Below are 18827 nucleotides of genomic sequence, written 5' to 3' on the forward strand. Positions count from 1 at the left end.
AAAGGAATGGGATAGAGAGAAAGAGAAGGAGAGAGCGACTCGCACTGACAAACGAAGTTGCCGTCTGCTTTGGACAGCAGACCAGCATCTGTCGAGAAGCTCCCGTGTGCTAAGAGAGAACTCGTCTCTCATAGGAAGCGCGTGAAAGTAAAAGACAGAAACGTAGTAAGGAGACGAAAGTAAGAAGTTCGTCGTGCGTGATGGCATAACGATAAGAATTTACGCTCGCATTTTACTGCCGGAAAAGAGTCGCGGCGATTCTCTTATATCCGTGAAAAACGGCAATCACCTGTGAGAGCAGAGCGCGATATGAGCAATAAAATTCTTAATATCCTTCTTGTACTTCTTGTACTTTCTCGACTTATATCCTCTGTTCTCCGGTGTGGCACAGCGGTATTTTTCAATCGCGGTGAACGCACGGACGGGCTGTATCGCTTTTTACGTTTTCCGCGCGCGTCTCCCTACACTCTCCTTCTGCAGGAAAGTAGAGCGACTAACGTGGGCGAACAGTGATTTGATGGACGTGGGAAAGGATGAGAAGCCGCGCCACGGTGACGAGACTCCTTTCGAAGAAGGAAGGAACGGCAGGACCTACGGAGAGGCGGGCAACGAAGAGCTTCCGGTATTCACAGCACGATTCGGCTCGCTCTTGTCGTCACATTTTATTTGTAATACAACGCGAAGCTCTATTCGTAGGAATCGGAGAAGAAAAGCGCCTCCCTTCCAGTCTACACGCCAATAAAAATGTGCAAGACGGTGTATTTTAATTTTCCATGAATGCGCGCGGGATCTATAATACTCGCAGAGAGTTGGTGTTTAGCTCGATCTTATTCGTGGCCTCGTTTCTCCTCGCACGCTTCGCTAGTTTCCCTTCTTTCTAGAGATGTTAACTCTGTTCACTCGCCCAAAAGAGGAAGCGTCCCCGCGACCTTTTCCCGAAATGAAACCCGATCGACCATGCCTGATTCTGTGACCCGAGTGTTGAGCTATTATTTTCGCTCTTTCTTTCTCTCTTTATTTCGAGCTCGAATTAATCGAACCCACTTTAACCCGCGCGAAATCCGTCCCGTCATCTTTACATTATTACGGCAGCGCGCCAGATCCTTTTTTCCTGCCGACAACGATCGCGTCTCTCTTTCTTATCCCATTCAAAGGGCCGTGACTCGCCTGGCCGAGCCTTCCTATTCTCCTTCACCGTTCTCTTTTCCGATGAAGAGAAGTACCTGATTTTTGTCCGATTAAAAAGTTTAATCTCGAAGTTTCGAAGTAATGAGAATACAGTGACGACGAGCGCAAACTTCATCTTTCGCTCCTTATTAATGCCGGGGGTACTGAATATTTCAGCTGGTATAAAATCCATTTCGCGAGGTTTCATTTGTCATTAGTATAGTCGAACTTTTTTTGTGCAACTGTGTTAAATGTCGTTGTTTTGCCTCGCAATTAATAGATTTTTTTTTTTTTTTTTTTTTTTTTAGATAAATTTATATTACTAGGAAAATACCATCAATTCGTAGCGAAAATATATAGTACGGTTCTTTAAATCTTTCAACTCTGGAGAAATATACGCAAGAGATATTCGCAATAAAATCTTTTGCTACTGCAAAATATTTCAGTCGTTCGACATTAGAATCTGTTTCAAATAACGATAAGAGATTTATCATTGATTTATTAGGAACGTGCTACATTTTCGAATGGCTCGCTTGGCATTCCCGTTTTCATCCTCTGTAACCGTTCTCGATCAATTTAATTTCCTTCCTGCTTTTCATGAAGCCTTCCATCTTAAAGACGACAAGTGACGGGTTATTTGCTTGAGTATACTTCGATTTAACATCCGAAAACTGTAATGTAATCAAAACTAATCGGACTAAAAGCGCTTGAGATAAAAATTGGAAGAGCGCGTCAATATTTTATAATACATAACATTATAAAAAGATTAAAAATTACACAGAAATACAAGATAAACGATGTCTCTTCTTCTCACAAAATACTTATTTTTCTATTGAGATTATTGAGACACGAGACTCGCGTAACGATAATATATTTTACGATAATATCTTTTATTTTAAAGAAATAAAAAAAAAATACAATATAAATAATAATAATTTTAATAATTGAAAAATTTAAATAGTGCTATTAAAAAAAGAGAAAAAGTAATAATAAATTTTAACTTTTGCATGTATGATCGGGGCAAATTTATATCGATAAGACTCTTATCGATATAAATTCTGCCACAAAACTTTATCATGCTTCGTAAGAAGCGACAAAGTAGGAAACGCGATCTCGGCAATTTTCAGAGGTATAAAGTAGTTGCCCGGCAAGTAATACGAAATCTCCTTTTTAAACTGCGCACGCTTACATCGCGTCTCGTGACAAGACATTTCCCTTGAAAGTTTAACGTCGAACGAGAAAAAGAGAGAGAGAGAGAGAGAGAGAGAGAGAGAGAGAGAGAGAGAGAGAGAGAGAGAGAGAGAGAGAAAGAGCAATGTCGTTCTTGCAACGATAATTCTTCTGATGGTCTTAAAGCAGTGGCGAGCGCCTTTAATTATCACGCAGTTAATTAAAATAAATCCGGCATGAAGTTAAGAGTGCTCAACATTCTCGAGTAAAATATGAGATGAGGCTAATGCCGCTTCTCCATTATTTCTCACCTTCTCATGATATTGCGCGCGTGCGACGTAAACGGCGATTAAGTTCTTTCGGAGTAAATCACTGAACTGTATATACATACGTCAAGGTGCGAACATCAAGAGGAAAAACTAAACCTAACATAAAAGAACGAAAATGGAGTGGGAGGAGATGAACTCTTTTTTTTCTCTTTCTTTTTCTCGTAGAAGATTACACCTTGCGTTTCTCATAAGAGTCGCTACTCGAGTTGCGAAACTCGAACTACATTGCGATAATTAGAGATTGTTTCGCGGAACAAAGTGGAGTTTAAGTTTCATGAGCGGCTCTCCGGTTTCTTTCTCGCATCCGGTTGGAATCAACCCGCGTCGTATAATTATCGCTGAAATTGGACACCGTTTTTTTTCTATTATTTTCTATACAATTATTTTCCAATAATTATCGAGAAATTATTTTCAATGTGAAACAACATTTTAAATTGAATAATACCTTAATACCTTTTGCAGAAGATTTTTACGGGCAGGAAATAGCTGTCCTTCCTTACTTATCCAACGTTTATCATTAAATGTTTTCCCTCTTCTCCTCATACATCATGTCTCGTCTGTCGTACTTGGCGTGTTTCATCCTTATTTAAAAATTAATTAGGGAGAAACTTGCACGACCATCTTATCGATCGATGTCAGGTAACTGTCATTTTATATATTGACATCCCTCGATAAAAGGTACTACAATCGAATGGAAGAAAGCCGTGCTATTTCACCGATAGCCCAGTTTATGTTTTTCGTCGAATTTCGCATTGGTATATGATGCACGATAAACAACGACGATATGTCTTCGTATCGCGACCACTTACGTTTAGTGCTCATAAAAGTCAAACAGTTTGATAGAGCGGTTAGAGTCGTGAAATGAGATCACTGACCTACGTTCGTTTCTTTGTCATCGAAAAAAATAGCATCGAGAAAAATTCTAAGAATAAATTGCACGAATCAACGTTTTGTCCTATTTTATAAATAATTGCACAGTTTTAACAAGAAAAAAAACACAAGAAAAGAAGATAATCATTTAGATCTTTCTTTGATACTACATCCCATACATTTTGCAAATTACTTTATCACGTCACAGTTTTGAGAAAATAATTTGTAAAGTTGCAAAAATAGACCATTTTAATGTAATTTGTCATGTTATAACTACGATATGTCATGTGTTGAAAAAATCTTATTGCAATTAATAATGTTGTCAAGACTTTCAGTCTTTAAAAAGAATAAAAAAACATATTATATCAATTATAATTAATAATATTCATAATTAAATTGAATCTATTATAGAAAAAAAGCACGAATCAGATCATTGAGGATCTACTAAATATTTTTGACATGATGGATTAATTTTATAACTAGAATCGTGTATTGAACATTAAACCAATTACGGTATTATTCTTTCTTTTTGTATTTGAGTAAACAAAAAAAACATCAATTTTTTTATTAAACTGTGTATCGTAAAAATATTTAATTTTTTGATACTTAGATTTTTCTTGACTTTAAAATGGCAAACATTTTTTAAATATACGTAAAATCTAAAAAAAATATTGCTGTATACTCTTTCTATATATCGATAATAATACACAGAAGGAAAGATCGAACTCATAAGTCGAACATGGAAGGATCTTTTTTTTTACGCGCAATATCCGTGCAAGATTTGGAAGTAACTCGTGCAAATGCTGCGTGACGCAGTTAAATCGCACGCCGCTTCGTTGCATCGTCATGATGCCTCTTTCATGCTGTCATATCGCAACGGTGATGCAGGCGGCGAAGGAAGCGCTGATAAGGTGCACTTTTTAGCGAGGCGAGCGCAGTCACTCTTTGTTATAGAAGCGACTTTCAAAATATGATCTGACGTCTAAATTATATATCGTGCCGTCGAACATTCGACAGGAACATTTTTTCCTCGTACGATTATTAAATTAATATTCAGTCCGAAATGTTTGGAAAGAAAAAATAATTGCATTCTCTGGATCAATCGTAGCGTCTTTCGCTTGGCATGATCAGTCTACTCAAAAATATTATACAAGACAAAAAAAATTAATCTGTAATGCTTTTATACAACATCCTACTGAAAATTGTATCCCTTCCTCGCCTTAAGCGACTCCTTCCTCGTTCACGTGAGAGTGTCTTTTAATATATAAATAATGACAAAGAACATTAAATCGTAACGTGACTTTCTGTATGAGCGCCCATCCTTCTTTCATGGGTGACCTACTTTCATATTATTATTAACGTATTATCAAAGAAACGCGTCGCAAAATATAAAATTCTTATACTTGTTCGGGATTTTGTCAAATGTAATATTGCAACATGCACACGAATATCAAACTCGAAACTATAAAAACTACTTGATATCTTGTTCCGGATTCTTTTCCGTTTCATAGCCGTATCACAGCTTGTAGGGAAACGTTGTAGGTGCTGTATTTCACGGAAAACAGTCCAATGTACATATCGTATTTCCGTAGCCAACACTGCTTGTATTTCTTCTTCAAGATGTTCCAAGCGGCGTAGAATATCAAAGAACACCGGGATATAATTAAGTCAAGCTGACCTCTTGTAATAGAATAGTACTTGTATGTATATCGCTTATAGGTGAGTTTATTCTCGAAAAAAATGACCAGTTCTACTATCGAGCACATCGTTTATGCACGCAGAATACATACGCGATATATATGTATATGATATTCTTCAGCTGACTGATTGTCGGAATAGGTCTGCCGCACATGATATAATGCGCGAATGATGATAAGTGATAGTATAATAATGCAAAATAGTATATCTCGTTCTCATATACAATCTGAGAGACAGAAACATATTTATGTATATATGTATAGGCGTACATCTTACTTTTGTGCGGCAGTCTGGAGAGAAAGTGGATATGGTTATTTTACCACATTTGCAACACATTTCCATGAATTCTTTCAGTATATGCAACGTATATGTCCGCAATATATACAAATGACAAAAGAAAATGATTTGGTGTGAAAAAATAAAAATGTATAATAAAATCTTTTCATATTTATGGAAAGCTTTATGTTCGAGAAAAGTAACTATTGAAAAATTTATATTTATGCGTTTTTAAATTTGATACTGCGAACGATCTCGTATTAAGCATCATCAAATTCATCTTCGATAGATTTATCAAGGTATAATAAAAGATATTTTATATACCTATTAAAAAAATAAAAGTAAAATCTTGACATTTTACACATTCACATAATTTTTTTCGTTAAACTCGAGTAATTTTAAATTGTTTTACCAAATGTAAAATGTGTTGCGTACTTTTTTTATTTATATCTTGATAGACGTTGTCGAGATTTTTCACGGTTATATCACAATTTCATTTTGCACACAGGTTCTTCAATTATTTTACACAGTATTATTACAGTTACATACCCAAGCAAGCTAAAAATAATATATTTAAATATCTAACATTATACAAAATTTTAGTTGTATTAATGTAGCTATAAAATATATTGATAATATGATTATTTTTTAAATCACTTTTAATCCGATTATAAGTTTCGAATCTCGCATCGATCTTCTTTATCCGACATCGAATTCTTATAAGTAAACCGAAATAGGGGCCGAGATGCGGCAAAGTGATTCACGAGGAAAACGCGCGTCGGATACGGAGCGAGTGAAAGGTCAAAGCTCAGACGGCGTTTCGCGCGTGCATTTAAGTATGCAGAGGGTCCGCGCGTAAGAGATGAAATGGTCTGTAAAGAAGCCGCGAGTCTCGCCGTGCAAACGACTGGGGGGCGGGGAGGGGGGGGAGAGAGAGAAAGAGGGAGGGGAATGAGGAACTAACGTAGACGACGAGCGCCAAGACACGAGAAGATTGCGGAATGCGGAATGTGGCACCCGCGGGGGTAGGTTCGGAGGGGGTTGAACCAGGTCGCGGGCAGAGAGAGAGATGGGGGCGAGAGATCTTCTGCATTATTCATTCGAGGAACGATGCAGGAGAAAAAAATGACTACGATGGAACTCGCGCAATCAGGAAGCGGACGACGGGGGGAGGGGAAGAAGGAGCCCCCCGTTAATTCGCGCGTTTCGCACTCTTCTCTCTCTCTCTCGCCGTTCCTTTCGCGCGTGCCGCTTACGAAAGGGTAGGATGCGAAAGGTTAATCATCGAGCGTACGACCTCACCACGTTATACGAGAGACGGGGCGGGATCGGGGATTCTCTAGCTAGACGGAAATTGGAAACTGTCCCGCGAACGGAATAACGAATGCCTGAGCGCTTTGGCCCCTGATGGAAAGTAAACATCGCCGCGAGACGCTACGCGTTACGTCAACAGAACGTACGTAGCACGATGAAACGCGGATTTAAATAGTGGCCGGAAGCATCGCGACATCGAAAAACTTCGCGCGGTAACTATACACGCTTGGAAAGGTCGACTATGATGGATGAGATCAAAAAAGAGAATGTAAACAGATTTCTAACCAGAATTATTATGTTATCGTCGATGTGCCAGGATACAAACTCGCTGTTGTATTTACGTTAAAAGTTTCTATTGAAATGCTTTCTCCGGCGACTTTGAGAAATTTCTGACACATTTTCTTTAACGCTCGTAATACTCGCACGTAAATACAAAGATGCGCGTAAAATACGGATATCATTGAATGTCTCGAGAAAAAAATTGGTATTAAACTAATCGGGTAGAGTGGCCTTTCGTTGGAGACATCGTGCAGAAAGCACTTCGCTTTACACGATATTTCACTGAACCGACCCGGTTGCATATTTTAAAAAGTATTAGAGGCAGAAAATAATGTTACTGAAAAGAAAAAACAAAGTTTTAGTTTTTTTTTTTTTTTTTTTTTTTTTTTTGTTGAGGAAAAGCTTGTTTATTGTATTTCAAAAGAGGAAAACGAATAATTCTCCGCTTTGGAATTTGATAAAAAACGATTATTGGATACACGCGCGATATATCTTTATCTTTTTATGCAGCTACTTTTTTCTATGATGTACATCTTGTTACAATAGAGAGAATAACGTTTCGATTTTCGATGCGACTTCCATCTTTTTGTTTTATGTACGCAATTGTACATATATAGAAAAGATCCGATAATGCGGGTGTTTGTCATCCAACCTTTCATCCTTTATTCCACAAACGATCGCCCCTTTTTCTCTGTTCTTTTCATTTTCTTTTTACATAGGTCTTAAATATTTTCATCTTTCGATCGAGTTTTATATGCGATCGTGCGAACTCGGGGGCACCCAATTACACATATCTATTTTATATTACCGTTAATGGCGAGTAAAGGCGTTGCTTCCTGGCTCAATGAAAGATACCTCGTGCTCTTTTTTACGACATTAGCGGTGCCCCATTCATTTTCGTAGGCGAGGCTCGATAACCTACGCGCTCGTTCGATGTCTGTCGTTACATTGAATATTTCATGAAGTCAACGTTGCTGCATTTTGTATGTTAATTGAAGGCACCATCGACGGGGAAGATTTGATGCACATAATATTTACCATCTCGGCGAGTATTCAAATACGTTCCAGTCTAACTATGTTGTCACGTAGGCGGCAACTATAAAGGTTTAACGACGATATTGTTCGCGCGAATTGCTAATATAACATAAATTAAAAATACGCATCATCCTTCATCATTCGGATATTCTCGATTAATTTATGCACTTTACGGAAATAGTAATACAAGTAAAGAGTAACAAAAGAAATACTGTGTACGATTAAGAGATGGAACTTATAACGATTACTAGTGTGCACGATTAAGAGATGGTTATGATTACTACGCCGTTTTCTCTTTTTTGAGGGGATTATTTCTTCCTCCCTCTCTCTCTTTTTCTCTTTCTACCTAAAGGCGCAAAAACATACCGGCTGCAATTTCAGATAATGGTGGCCTTTTACGAAGAGAGGAAGAAAGATATCTCCATAGCCACGAGACCGAAGAGCAAAGTTTTCGTCCGGCGAATCCAATCCTACCTCTTGTTCCGAGAGAAGCTGAAATATTCATGACAATTAAAAAGAAACTTGGATTACAACTGGAGAGTCGCGAGGATATTTTAGGGTTTCGACTATAGGTCAAATTCAGGCATTTTATCCGTCGTTTCGTGCGACTCGAGCTTCCAGCTAATTTAATCTCCGAGTAGCAAAGTCGGGAGATCACAAACGTAGACCTCGGACTGGTATAGTCGACTTTCCGGGGCGGGGGGGGGGGAAGGGGGGAGGGGAGTGAGTGGACAACGAAACCGTTTTGAATTGTCATACTCCGTGTATCCAGGAATTTCATCTCGCACATAATTAATCTCAGCCGACAAGTATAATTCCTAGTCGCGGCTCGACCGTTAGGTATTCGGCCGTTACGAGAAAGCCGATGTTGTAGCTAGAATGTCCCGCCGTTGCCGCAAACTCGAGGTTGCCTCTCCTTCCGGAATGGCCGACCGCGCGTTTTCGTGTACACACAACACCACGCTAAACCACCTTGTTCGCCTCTCAGGCGTCCGCATCGCCAGATACTGTGCCAAGATAGCCCGCGCATTGCGCGAAATTACGCTAAACGAACAAAGTTACACGTAATTCCGAAGCTCTTAGCTCTTAGGAACGTTCTATTCAAGATACATAGATCTTGTTGACGATACAAATAGCAGAAACACACTGTTTCATCTCTAGTTTCTCGCCGAAAGTTCAAACTGAAAATTTATATTCACGAATATTTACCGGAGACCGTTCTCTATCACACTCTGTGTCATATATTTTGAGAATATTGTTTCAAACTTTCGAACATACGGTCTCTCTGTAAAGTGAACGAAAATTGAGGTCTGAAAAATTGTCTTCGAAACCGATATACTCGCTGGAAATACAATACATACAATATAATAATATATGAATATATCAAAAACATGATAGAAATATGAAAAAATACTGTAACAAAAATTGTAAACATGTAAACATATTTCTTAAATTTCAAATAAAATTACGTATTTTATTTAGTCGTGAAAATAAATATTTTTTTCATTTCTGAAAAACAGAAATTTTTAGCGCAAAAAAATTGTTCGTAGGAAATATTTATAAAAGGCAAATAAAAATAAAATCATGAATTTATTTATAATTTTAAATTGATATTTTGAAATAAAATATTAGATTATATCGATGTACAGTATCCATAGAGTATTTAAAGAATATTCTAATCAGTAATTTATCGCTATTTATAAATTAATAATTCGTCAAAAACAATTGTAGGAAAAAAATTATTGAATTTCAAAAATTTAATACAAGCTAATTGAGCATATAAAAGAGCGACAAAAGCCACGAATTCTGGATGAATAAATTAATTAAGCGGATCAAATTTATATTAGTTTTATAAATAAAACACGCGGCAAGATGATTAAAATTAGAATTTATTTGTCGAGAGCAGAATACATAATAATTTAGCTAGTCAGAGACAAAATCGATATGTAATTAAGAAATGTCAATTTACCGATATTCGTGTTGCATTCGCGAGAGCCGTCGAGGAGCCCTATCGTGCGGGCTCATTTAATAGTTAGAATCCGTGGGGTATCCATTAGGAGATCCTTAGTTTGCGCCGGAAACTTCAAGCAGTATCTCTTGCTCGTATATAACTCGTAAGGGGAAGCGGCTTACTATCGGCGCCCTTGGATATAAAGCCGAAGTTTCCTCTCTTCTCCGAGGGATTTTCTAAGCTTTAGGACACACGCGGCACACTGTAAACGATCGCCATGCAGCTCGCGCGAGCGTGCGCCATATTAATAGGACCATCTCCATAGGTTAATATTGGACCCGAGGCGCACGGGTCTTGGACGCGCGACCTTAGAAGTAGTAGAAACGATTTATGACCGCCGACGGTGGGAGGATTTGTAAATAGAATCTCGCTTAAAGAGTGTACCTGGGAGTAAACGCGCGCGTGTGCTCGGCATAAATCGGCGCGGTGGATTCTCTCAACCAACTTCCGCTTTTGCGAAAATATTAATCCGCGTGGATTGTATACAGACTTTCATTCGGTCCGGATCTGCGACTCCGTGGAAAAAGGTGCGGGATTCTTTTTCCATTACATTCGCCAACAAGTCTCAATGGGATTTAACAGAAATAACTAGCAGGGCGCCGACTTTGGCAGAAGCTTTCCGTTCTTTCGTAGAAAATTTTTCAATTAACTACTCAAATATACTAAAGCGAAAAGAAAATAATAAACTCAATGAGAAAAATGATTCTTGTGTATGAGAATGAGATGAGCAACTCATCTGATTCCGACAGCGAAAAATTAATTGCGAAATGACAAAATCTTGCGTCGAACAAATCAGACGACCCTTCACATGTGCGTTCTGAATTAGCAAATGACCGGTCGATTTCTCTGTAGATTACGTTCCTGAGGGACGCTTCGGCAGGAATAGGCGAGCGTCCGAAAACCAAACCGCGGAAATTTCCGACGGGCTGTAACTGACGACGGACGAGGTAATGTAACTGCCGAAATGATCGCTCGAGCGATTTGTAGCAAACAGCTTCGCAAAGCTTCGTTGCGCCGTTACTGCGGATTGTTGTTTGCCGTTTGCATTTCCAACAGTCCGTCTTGCCTGTCGGAAGTTCCGCTGGCCGACATCGCAGTTCGATGCATAATGCGCGATAGCACAAATTCCGTCGCCCCGCATACGTAAACGCGGCCGCGGACCGCGCGCTTTACGGCGAACGATTCACGGATCGTTTGACAGTTTGGTTGAGAGACGATCGACGACGACATTACCGGATCCTTATCCCGGCGACGGCGGCGACGGCGGCGACGACGACGACGACGACGACGACGACGACGACGACGACGACGACGACGACGACGACGACGACGACGACGACGACGACGACGACGACGACGACGACGACGACGACGACGACGACGACGACGACGACGACGTGCGGAGATCGATCATACGCGAATTTTTCCTACTTAAAAGTACTTACCTTTCGTCCTGTCATTCTATTTGCGAATCGACGCGATATTACATTTCCCGTGCGGGAAATGTGGATAACGGATTTAGCAAGCGGAAAGTGCAACCGCGCTTTCAGTTCACAAAAGAGAGATTCATATTCTCCGCTCGTAAGAACGGGAAACCAAGTTCGCGCATGGCGGCGAAAATAAAATCTGCATCCCCCACCGACCGCGAACGTAGAGTAGACGTACCCTCGGAGGAGCATCTACCCTTTGCCTGTCGACCATAACTTCCTCCATCCTCAACTCCCGCGACCCGTCCGCCTTTCCGCTCTCTTCCTTCCTGTTCCCGCATGACTTCGCTAACCCACACCCACCTAACCCACGCCAAGTTACCTCGCAAACCAACCGGCGAACTTCAACCGCCGTGCGACACGGATCCCTTGAACGGAAATTTCGGTGCGCGAGATTCAGGTCCGGCGTGAGTTGTTGTTCCTTTCGTCTCGGGGATCTCCCAGATGCGCGATACCGAGACGGTAAAGGGGAATAACGTGAAAGGGGTTGGCTGCAACGGAACTGTACGACAGTACGACAACGCAACCGGTGTCGCGGTGCCTGTATCGTGTCTCGTTGCGCGTCCCACGTCCCACGTCCCACGTCCCACGTCGCGCGTTACGGATGCTGCAATCGGGCTGGCAGGTCACTGCGGCCAAGTGTCAAGGGAACAACGTCGTGCAATCAGCCACGGCGTTGCATGCGATGCAACCAAGGTGCAAGAGGGTACCCTTTGCCACGCTATCCTGGGACTTGACGCGCGGCGAATGCAAGTGAACGAGCTTGGGACGAGACGCCTTCTGTTCGTGGCATAAAACTTTTTTTAATCAAAGTAAGTATCTTTCGTTTAAAGCGACATACGTGCGTAAAATTGTATTGTCAATATTGTAGCTCAGTTTGCGAGCACATGTTAACAAGATATCTCTACAAGACTATCTGTATCATTAGTTATTAATATTTATTATTTATAAAGAAAAAATTTAGATATATCAAACGTAATGTCACAAATCTCTGAACACTTAATAGAAAAATGTATCCACATTTTTGTTTATATATATGTATTTAAAATATATCTTATACACATCCGCGAGCTCAGCCTTCAGCCTTTTGCCAAGAGAGGAGAGACCCTCTACTTGAAATTCCTACCTACAATAAATTGTGGTACAGGTGAAGTAAACGTCTCGCTGCAGCGGACTTACGCTCGTTTTAGATCCTAAAACACTGCATTCAGGCGCAACGTAAATTTTACGAAAAGCGCGAGCAAAATCCTCGACGAATGTACATAGATTATTAAAGTAAAGCTAGATTTAAAGCGTATTTAACGCTCGCTTTCGAACAGCACGCCATCTAATTTTCTATCTAATTTTCTATCCTGTTTTACGATTTTTACGAATGTAATTGCGCGATGAATCGAATACGGTGTGGAGTGACGGAATCTGTGGCGTCTCAGAAAGAAAATCTCTCTCGTTAAATCTTTATTCGCGTTAAGTTTCTCCTGCGGGCAATGAAATGGCGGTTCACAAGTTTTGCGCGAGCCACTCTGATACGATGCACGATTTACACGATTGCGTTACCACCGTCGCGCTTTCCCCCAGGTAACCGAAGTACATATGTAACGCGCTACAAATTGGCTACTAGCTCTACTCAAGCACTACCGGGACTCGTGCCGTAAGTCACGGCACTTGTTCCCTCTTCCGCTCTCACCTTGGGACGAATCGCATCCCGAATTCAATTTCGCGAAACAGTCATTACACCACGAATTTCTGAGTTTTCGTAAAGCTAGCGTATAAGACGTTGAAAGAATCGGATTGAATTTTATATCGTGAAATTGCTCAATAATTCAATATTGCCATTTTTTTTTAACGATTTAGATTAATGGTTACAGAGAGAAAGAGAGAGATCTTGCTCACACTTTGTTAGAAAATGTCCTTATCTAGATTCACAGACGGATACTTAGAGAGGAAGAAACAATTCTTGAAAAAAAGAATTTAAATCGGCCAATGCATTAGGAATTTAATCACGCTTGATACAAAGTTAATGAAGCGAACGCTCGTTAAAAGAAACTCCCGCTATGAGCACTTTACTTTCCGCCTGCCTTTACACGGCGTGACCCCGGACGCTCTTAAAATCGTATTACTATGTCTCAGGGATCTCGGGCGCTGAATTTTTGGTGAACCAAGATATCTCGGAATTCCCTTGCGAACAAGCACAATTTCTTCGTGGAAAGAAATATTGCAATGTCCGTAATCATGTTTACGAAAATAAAAATCATGTGAAAATCGACATTACTCAGTCCGCTGACAATACAACGCGTAACATTCGTAATTCTGGTATGCTTTCTTTTTCTCTTTCTCTTTCTCTAAATATGTACTTCTAATATGTAATATATATTCGCGTGCGACCGTATCTGTATAATTTGACGTACGAAGCATAGGCCTGCCATTCCGTCGGTGGCAGACAACCGCGAATAGACTTCGCTGGACAAGCAAAGGACCGAATTAGGTAGCAGGGCAGATCACTCTGCGCGTGGATAATTTATCTGTTGACATAATACTGCCTGCCAGTTCCGAACACTGGCGAGAAACACGATCTGTCTAATTATAATCTATGTATGAAAGCGACGTGCTGTATCGTACACATGATTGCACATAACGTCAATTTATGAGCGAGAAAAATCTGCAAACTGCGTTATAATTGCCGAGCTATGGTAAATGTAATTAAAGAGTTAGAGTAGACGTTTAAAAACTGATATATTCTGCTTTTAAAGAGCATAGTTTCGATAGATACGCACGTAAATTTTAAAATGCTCGAATTTATAATATCTCTCAATTTAATATTCCTCAATTTATATATCCATATTTAATAAATAAAGAACTTAATTACATGGAGAGCAAAAGTATTAAAACCAACAAATAATCCTTTTTGAAACATCATACCCATATATTTCAGAAATTATATGTTACGCTTTATTAAAGTTGATTTGATTTACTTAATTAATTTACTCATAAGCCTACATTTTGTGCATTCTTCGTTTGGATATATATATATATATATATGCTAAGTTGATTTCAATTAAGTTCTTGAAGTTTAAAGCTTTTTTACTAACGCTTTCTTTTAGTATCTTTTAATATCTTTTTTATAATATTACGTGATTCTACATGCTTGTAGATTTTTTCTATCCATTTTAGTTTTCACTTTTATTGTTGCTTTCAAAATGCAGGTAAGAAAATTAGATTAGGATATTCCACAAACCGATATATTCTTTGTGGTTTATATATTGATATAATATGACATTTTGAAATTTTTTTTTGAAATATCCATTTAAAGAATATGAATAAATTGGCTGATTTTGTGTAAATGTCTCATATGAAAATTTTACTCATTGAAACTGATAGCTTTAAAAGATAGAAAGAGATTATAAATAAATAAGAAAGAGAGAGAGAGAGAGAGAGAGAGAGAAAAAAACAATATAATTTTATTTCAAACTTCATAAATTTATGTATTCAATAACTTTCATCGCAGTATTTTTCTATATCTATAACATATTCCCTATTTGTAGTTTTTTAGTGAATTTTTTAATGAATATGTCGGTTTCGGAAATTAATTTTTTAAATTTTCGTTTGTGCTTTATAAAAAGATTATTTGATTTAAAACAATATTACTAAAATCGTGATATAGTAATAAAAAACAAAAATCTCTAAATGTCTATTAAATATGTAAATGTTTATTAAATATCATTCAGAATTTTTAGCTAAAGATTAAAGCCCAGAAATAAAATAATATGTTGGTTTTGGTGCCTTTCTTTTTTTACATTCCGTCGTATAATGTAATCGATTTTCCTTTAATCAAAGATAAGATGCAAATGGAATAAAAGGTTTTAAATATTTGCTCTTTAAATTTACATTACTTACTCAGGCCAGGCACGACGAATGTTAAACTGATGAAACGTTAAAGCGATGATCTCATCCGGATGACCGATGAACGTATAAAGAAGGCAATCAATGTTCGGTGGGTATCGTCTGGGAAAATTGGGGGATGTAAAAGTGCCACCTTGAGGCCTGTCCGAGCTGCTATATACAACGCAAGAACAACCTGAAAAAGAAAAGTAATACCGTGTAGACATCTGGCAAAATCTGAAAGTTCGGAGAAATAATGTAAGGGGCGCGCGCACAAACACACGTACATACACACACACACACACACACACACAAACACACACACACACACAGATGGACGAAGTAACATAAAGTTTTAGTGATATTTGACAGTGTGTTCGACAAGTCGTATCTAATCGAGAAATACCGCAAGTTTTCTTGGACGTCGATGTGTCTCGCGCTGAAACGATTTTAATGTAGAGATATCGGGCCTTGTCAATAATGAAATTCACCATCTGACACTAGTTCCCGGGGCGAGAGTATGCTCGCGTGAGAGAAAAGTTTTCTTATTTTCAAAATGAAGCCGTCGGTCTGCGTATCGATCTAGTTTTTACACTACTGGAGTGCAAAACTCGAAGAATTAAATTATATATTTTGACATTTTGGGGACAAAAAATTTCCGCGATAGGGAATATATGATAATTCAATCGGATGATCAAAAATGTGTGGTTTAATAATCGTTCGTCGCAGGATAGATTTTCGTTACAAGATTCCTTTTATCCACTTGCATTCGCGTGATATAAAAATTATGCAACATAAATTTGCCCCTCCCTCCTCTCTCGGTGAATCAGACAGCAAATGATTAAGCAATGCGGTAATTTATAGAAGAGTCATCGGCCAAAAGCCAGCGTACGTGGCTCCTATTATCTGAGAAGCTTCCGACCGGCTCGCACGACTGGGAATAGCGAAAATTTAATTTCCTGTTTTTCAATTAACTTTTACGTTAGTCGGGGCAGCGGGATTTCTCCTCTCTCGGGCGAGCGGACACACCGGGGAGAATGCAAAGACCTGTCGTATCTATGGTTAAATAACGGCATGACACTTGAGTTATACCGCCGGTACAAAAGAGTGCCCGAACATTCTCGACCAGTTTTATGCTTTGGGGACCCTATTGTATCCCGTAACTCGATGTAATGCAGGAGGGAGGGAGTATCTCTCTCTCTCTCTCTCTCTCTCTCTCTGTTTTTTTTTCTTCTTTATCCACAGAGGTACATGTACCGGGGTGTGTAATATACCGGTTTATTGTGCGGCCATTGTTGTAGAAAATAAAGCGATTCGGATGTGTAGAGCAACCGACTGCAAGAAGTTGAAATTCGACCGCGAAATGCTACGAAGCTGACGCTCGTAAAGCACGACATTCCGCCTCTCTTCAAAGATAGAATAACGCAAAAGCTTTCGAAAATTGCCTACTTCGACATTATAAATTTTAAATTATGTAGGAGAGATCCAAATGTATTTCTTGTTATAAAGGAAAAAAGAGATATACGTTTAAAACATCTAAAGTGTCACATTTGATCGTGAGCAAGAGTTTTTGACCAATATCATTTTATATTTCTTATACGAACAATATCTATACGTCACAAGATCGTCTCAATGGCAGGAAAAATGTGAATCATTATGGGATGCCCGTTAATGCGAAAACAATCATTTATTCAAGATGATATCACCATCCGTACGCTACCCTCGTGATCCGTCTCTGTCGGCGCGCGAGTGCTTTGCAATGATTATTCCGGCTGAAGCGATCCATTAGCGCGGGGCATTCGTTCAGCACAGCAGAACTAATGCAAACAAAGCAATTTATAAGGATAGTGACGCAATTAATCAGCCTTTCGAAAAAGCGAGACATGAGGAGAAGGGGAGGAGGAAGTCGCGCACCAATGGAAAGGACATATCGCGTTTCGCGCGCAGCGAATTAATAGCCTCGCAAGCCACAAGTCGGAAGGATCTTTAGTAAATTAGCAAAAACCGAGCATGTTCTTTTTGTCCCTCTCTCCATGTCTCCCCTCCTTTGCCTGCTCTTTCTCTATTTAACCGAAGTAAAGTGTTTTCTTTCATTTTTAGCCTTTTTTTTTTCTCTGGCTATCCGATTTTTCTTCCTTCACTCTCTTGGTCTCTCGCCATACATTTCTCGTCTAACCATTTTCAACTCTCTGCATCGTCGTATAAAGATTTCTACAATTGGAAGGACACCCAAGCGACCTATCGCGTGAAACGTAGCAGTGGTACTTGAACTTATTTGTCCTGCCTCGCGTAAGATACGCTGTGACATTTGCAATTTTCTAACATGTACAATGTTATTCATTTCATCCTCTTGTGTTCTATTGTCCACAGATTCTTTAATAAAGTAAATTTAATTATCTTCATTTCCAATTGTTGATACAAGCTGTTTGAAATAATTATAATTTTATTGGAAAGAAAAAGCTGTATTATTAAAATTATTAATTCTATAGTAATAATATAGTAGGGAACATTTATAATATAAAAGACAATCGGAGCGAAGGTTATAAGAGAAGTCTAGGTCATCGAAATGATCGATGACAATGCTTTTCGCAAAAATCGCTGGCGCGATGAAATCATGAGAGACCTCTTTAAGTATAAGAGAGCTGGTAAATGTTTTAATTACCGGCAGAATTAATTCTCCTCTCGTCCAGAGTCACATATGTATATATGTATGTACAATGTTATAAACGACCACGGCCTCTTGGTTGTTAAAGTAGAGCGCGCCAGGCCGCTTTAAAACACTCGGAGACATCATTGTTCAGTCACGTTCACCGGCACTGACTCGAGCGTTCTCAAGCTGTGCTCTATTTATAACAGAAGCGAATTCCGCGATAGTTCTCGAGAGAAGAGACGATAGGTTCTTTCTCTTGAACGTGGAAAAACGCGCATACGATTAACGACGTGGCCTGAAAGTGTTCCACGTCGGCGTCGAACATGCACGTTTTACGGCAAAATCGACCGTGATCCTAATATACAAAATCTATAAAATAGATTGTCTTTGAATATTAAAGAAACTTATTTATATACAAGAATGAAAATGAAAATAGACGAAAAGAAAAAAGTGGAGAAAATTTTAACCAACAACAAAGATCATCGCTTCTATCTACTGTTAACAATAAATATAATGCCGAATGATACATGTAATTTTTTCAGATGCCATTTTCCGCACAAATGCTCTTTTATCCTTTTTCTAATAAAATAAAGATAGACAGAAATTATATTTAAAACAGGATATCAGAATATTTATAAATCGGATGCATTAAGCCGTTTTTAGAT

At 39.0% G+C, this 18827-nt stretch overlaps 2 protein-coding genes across 5 annotated transcripts in view; one reads left to right on the top strand and one right to left on the bottom strand.

Moving 5' to 3' along the window:
* Sol1 overlaps positions 1 to 18827 on the bottom strand; it is a 278403-nt gene that overhangs the window by 203160 nt on the left and 56416 nt on the right. For all 3 annotated transcript variants that reach the window (XM_072903292.1, XM_072903291.1, XM_072903290.1), the window contains exon 3: positions 15528 to 15708. In XM_072903292.1, the coding sequence (XP_072759393.1) occupies positions 15528 to 15708 (181 nt within the window). The remainder of the gene's footprint in view (positions 1 to 15527; positions 15709 to 18827) is intronic.
* M (zona pellucida domain-containing protein miniature) overlaps positions 1 to 18827 on the top strand; it is a 258694-nt gene that overhangs the window by 141738 nt on the left and 98129 nt on the right. The window lies entirely within an intron of this gene.

The sequence above is a fragment of the Anoplolepis gracilipes genome, chromosome 12, assembly GCF_047496725.1.
Source record: "Anoplolepis gracilipes chromosome 12, ASM4749672v1, whole genome shotgun sequence".
Taxonomy (NCBI): domain Eukaryota; kingdom Metazoa; phylum Arthropoda; class Insecta; order Hymenoptera; family Formicidae; genus Anoplolepis; species Anoplolepis gracilipes.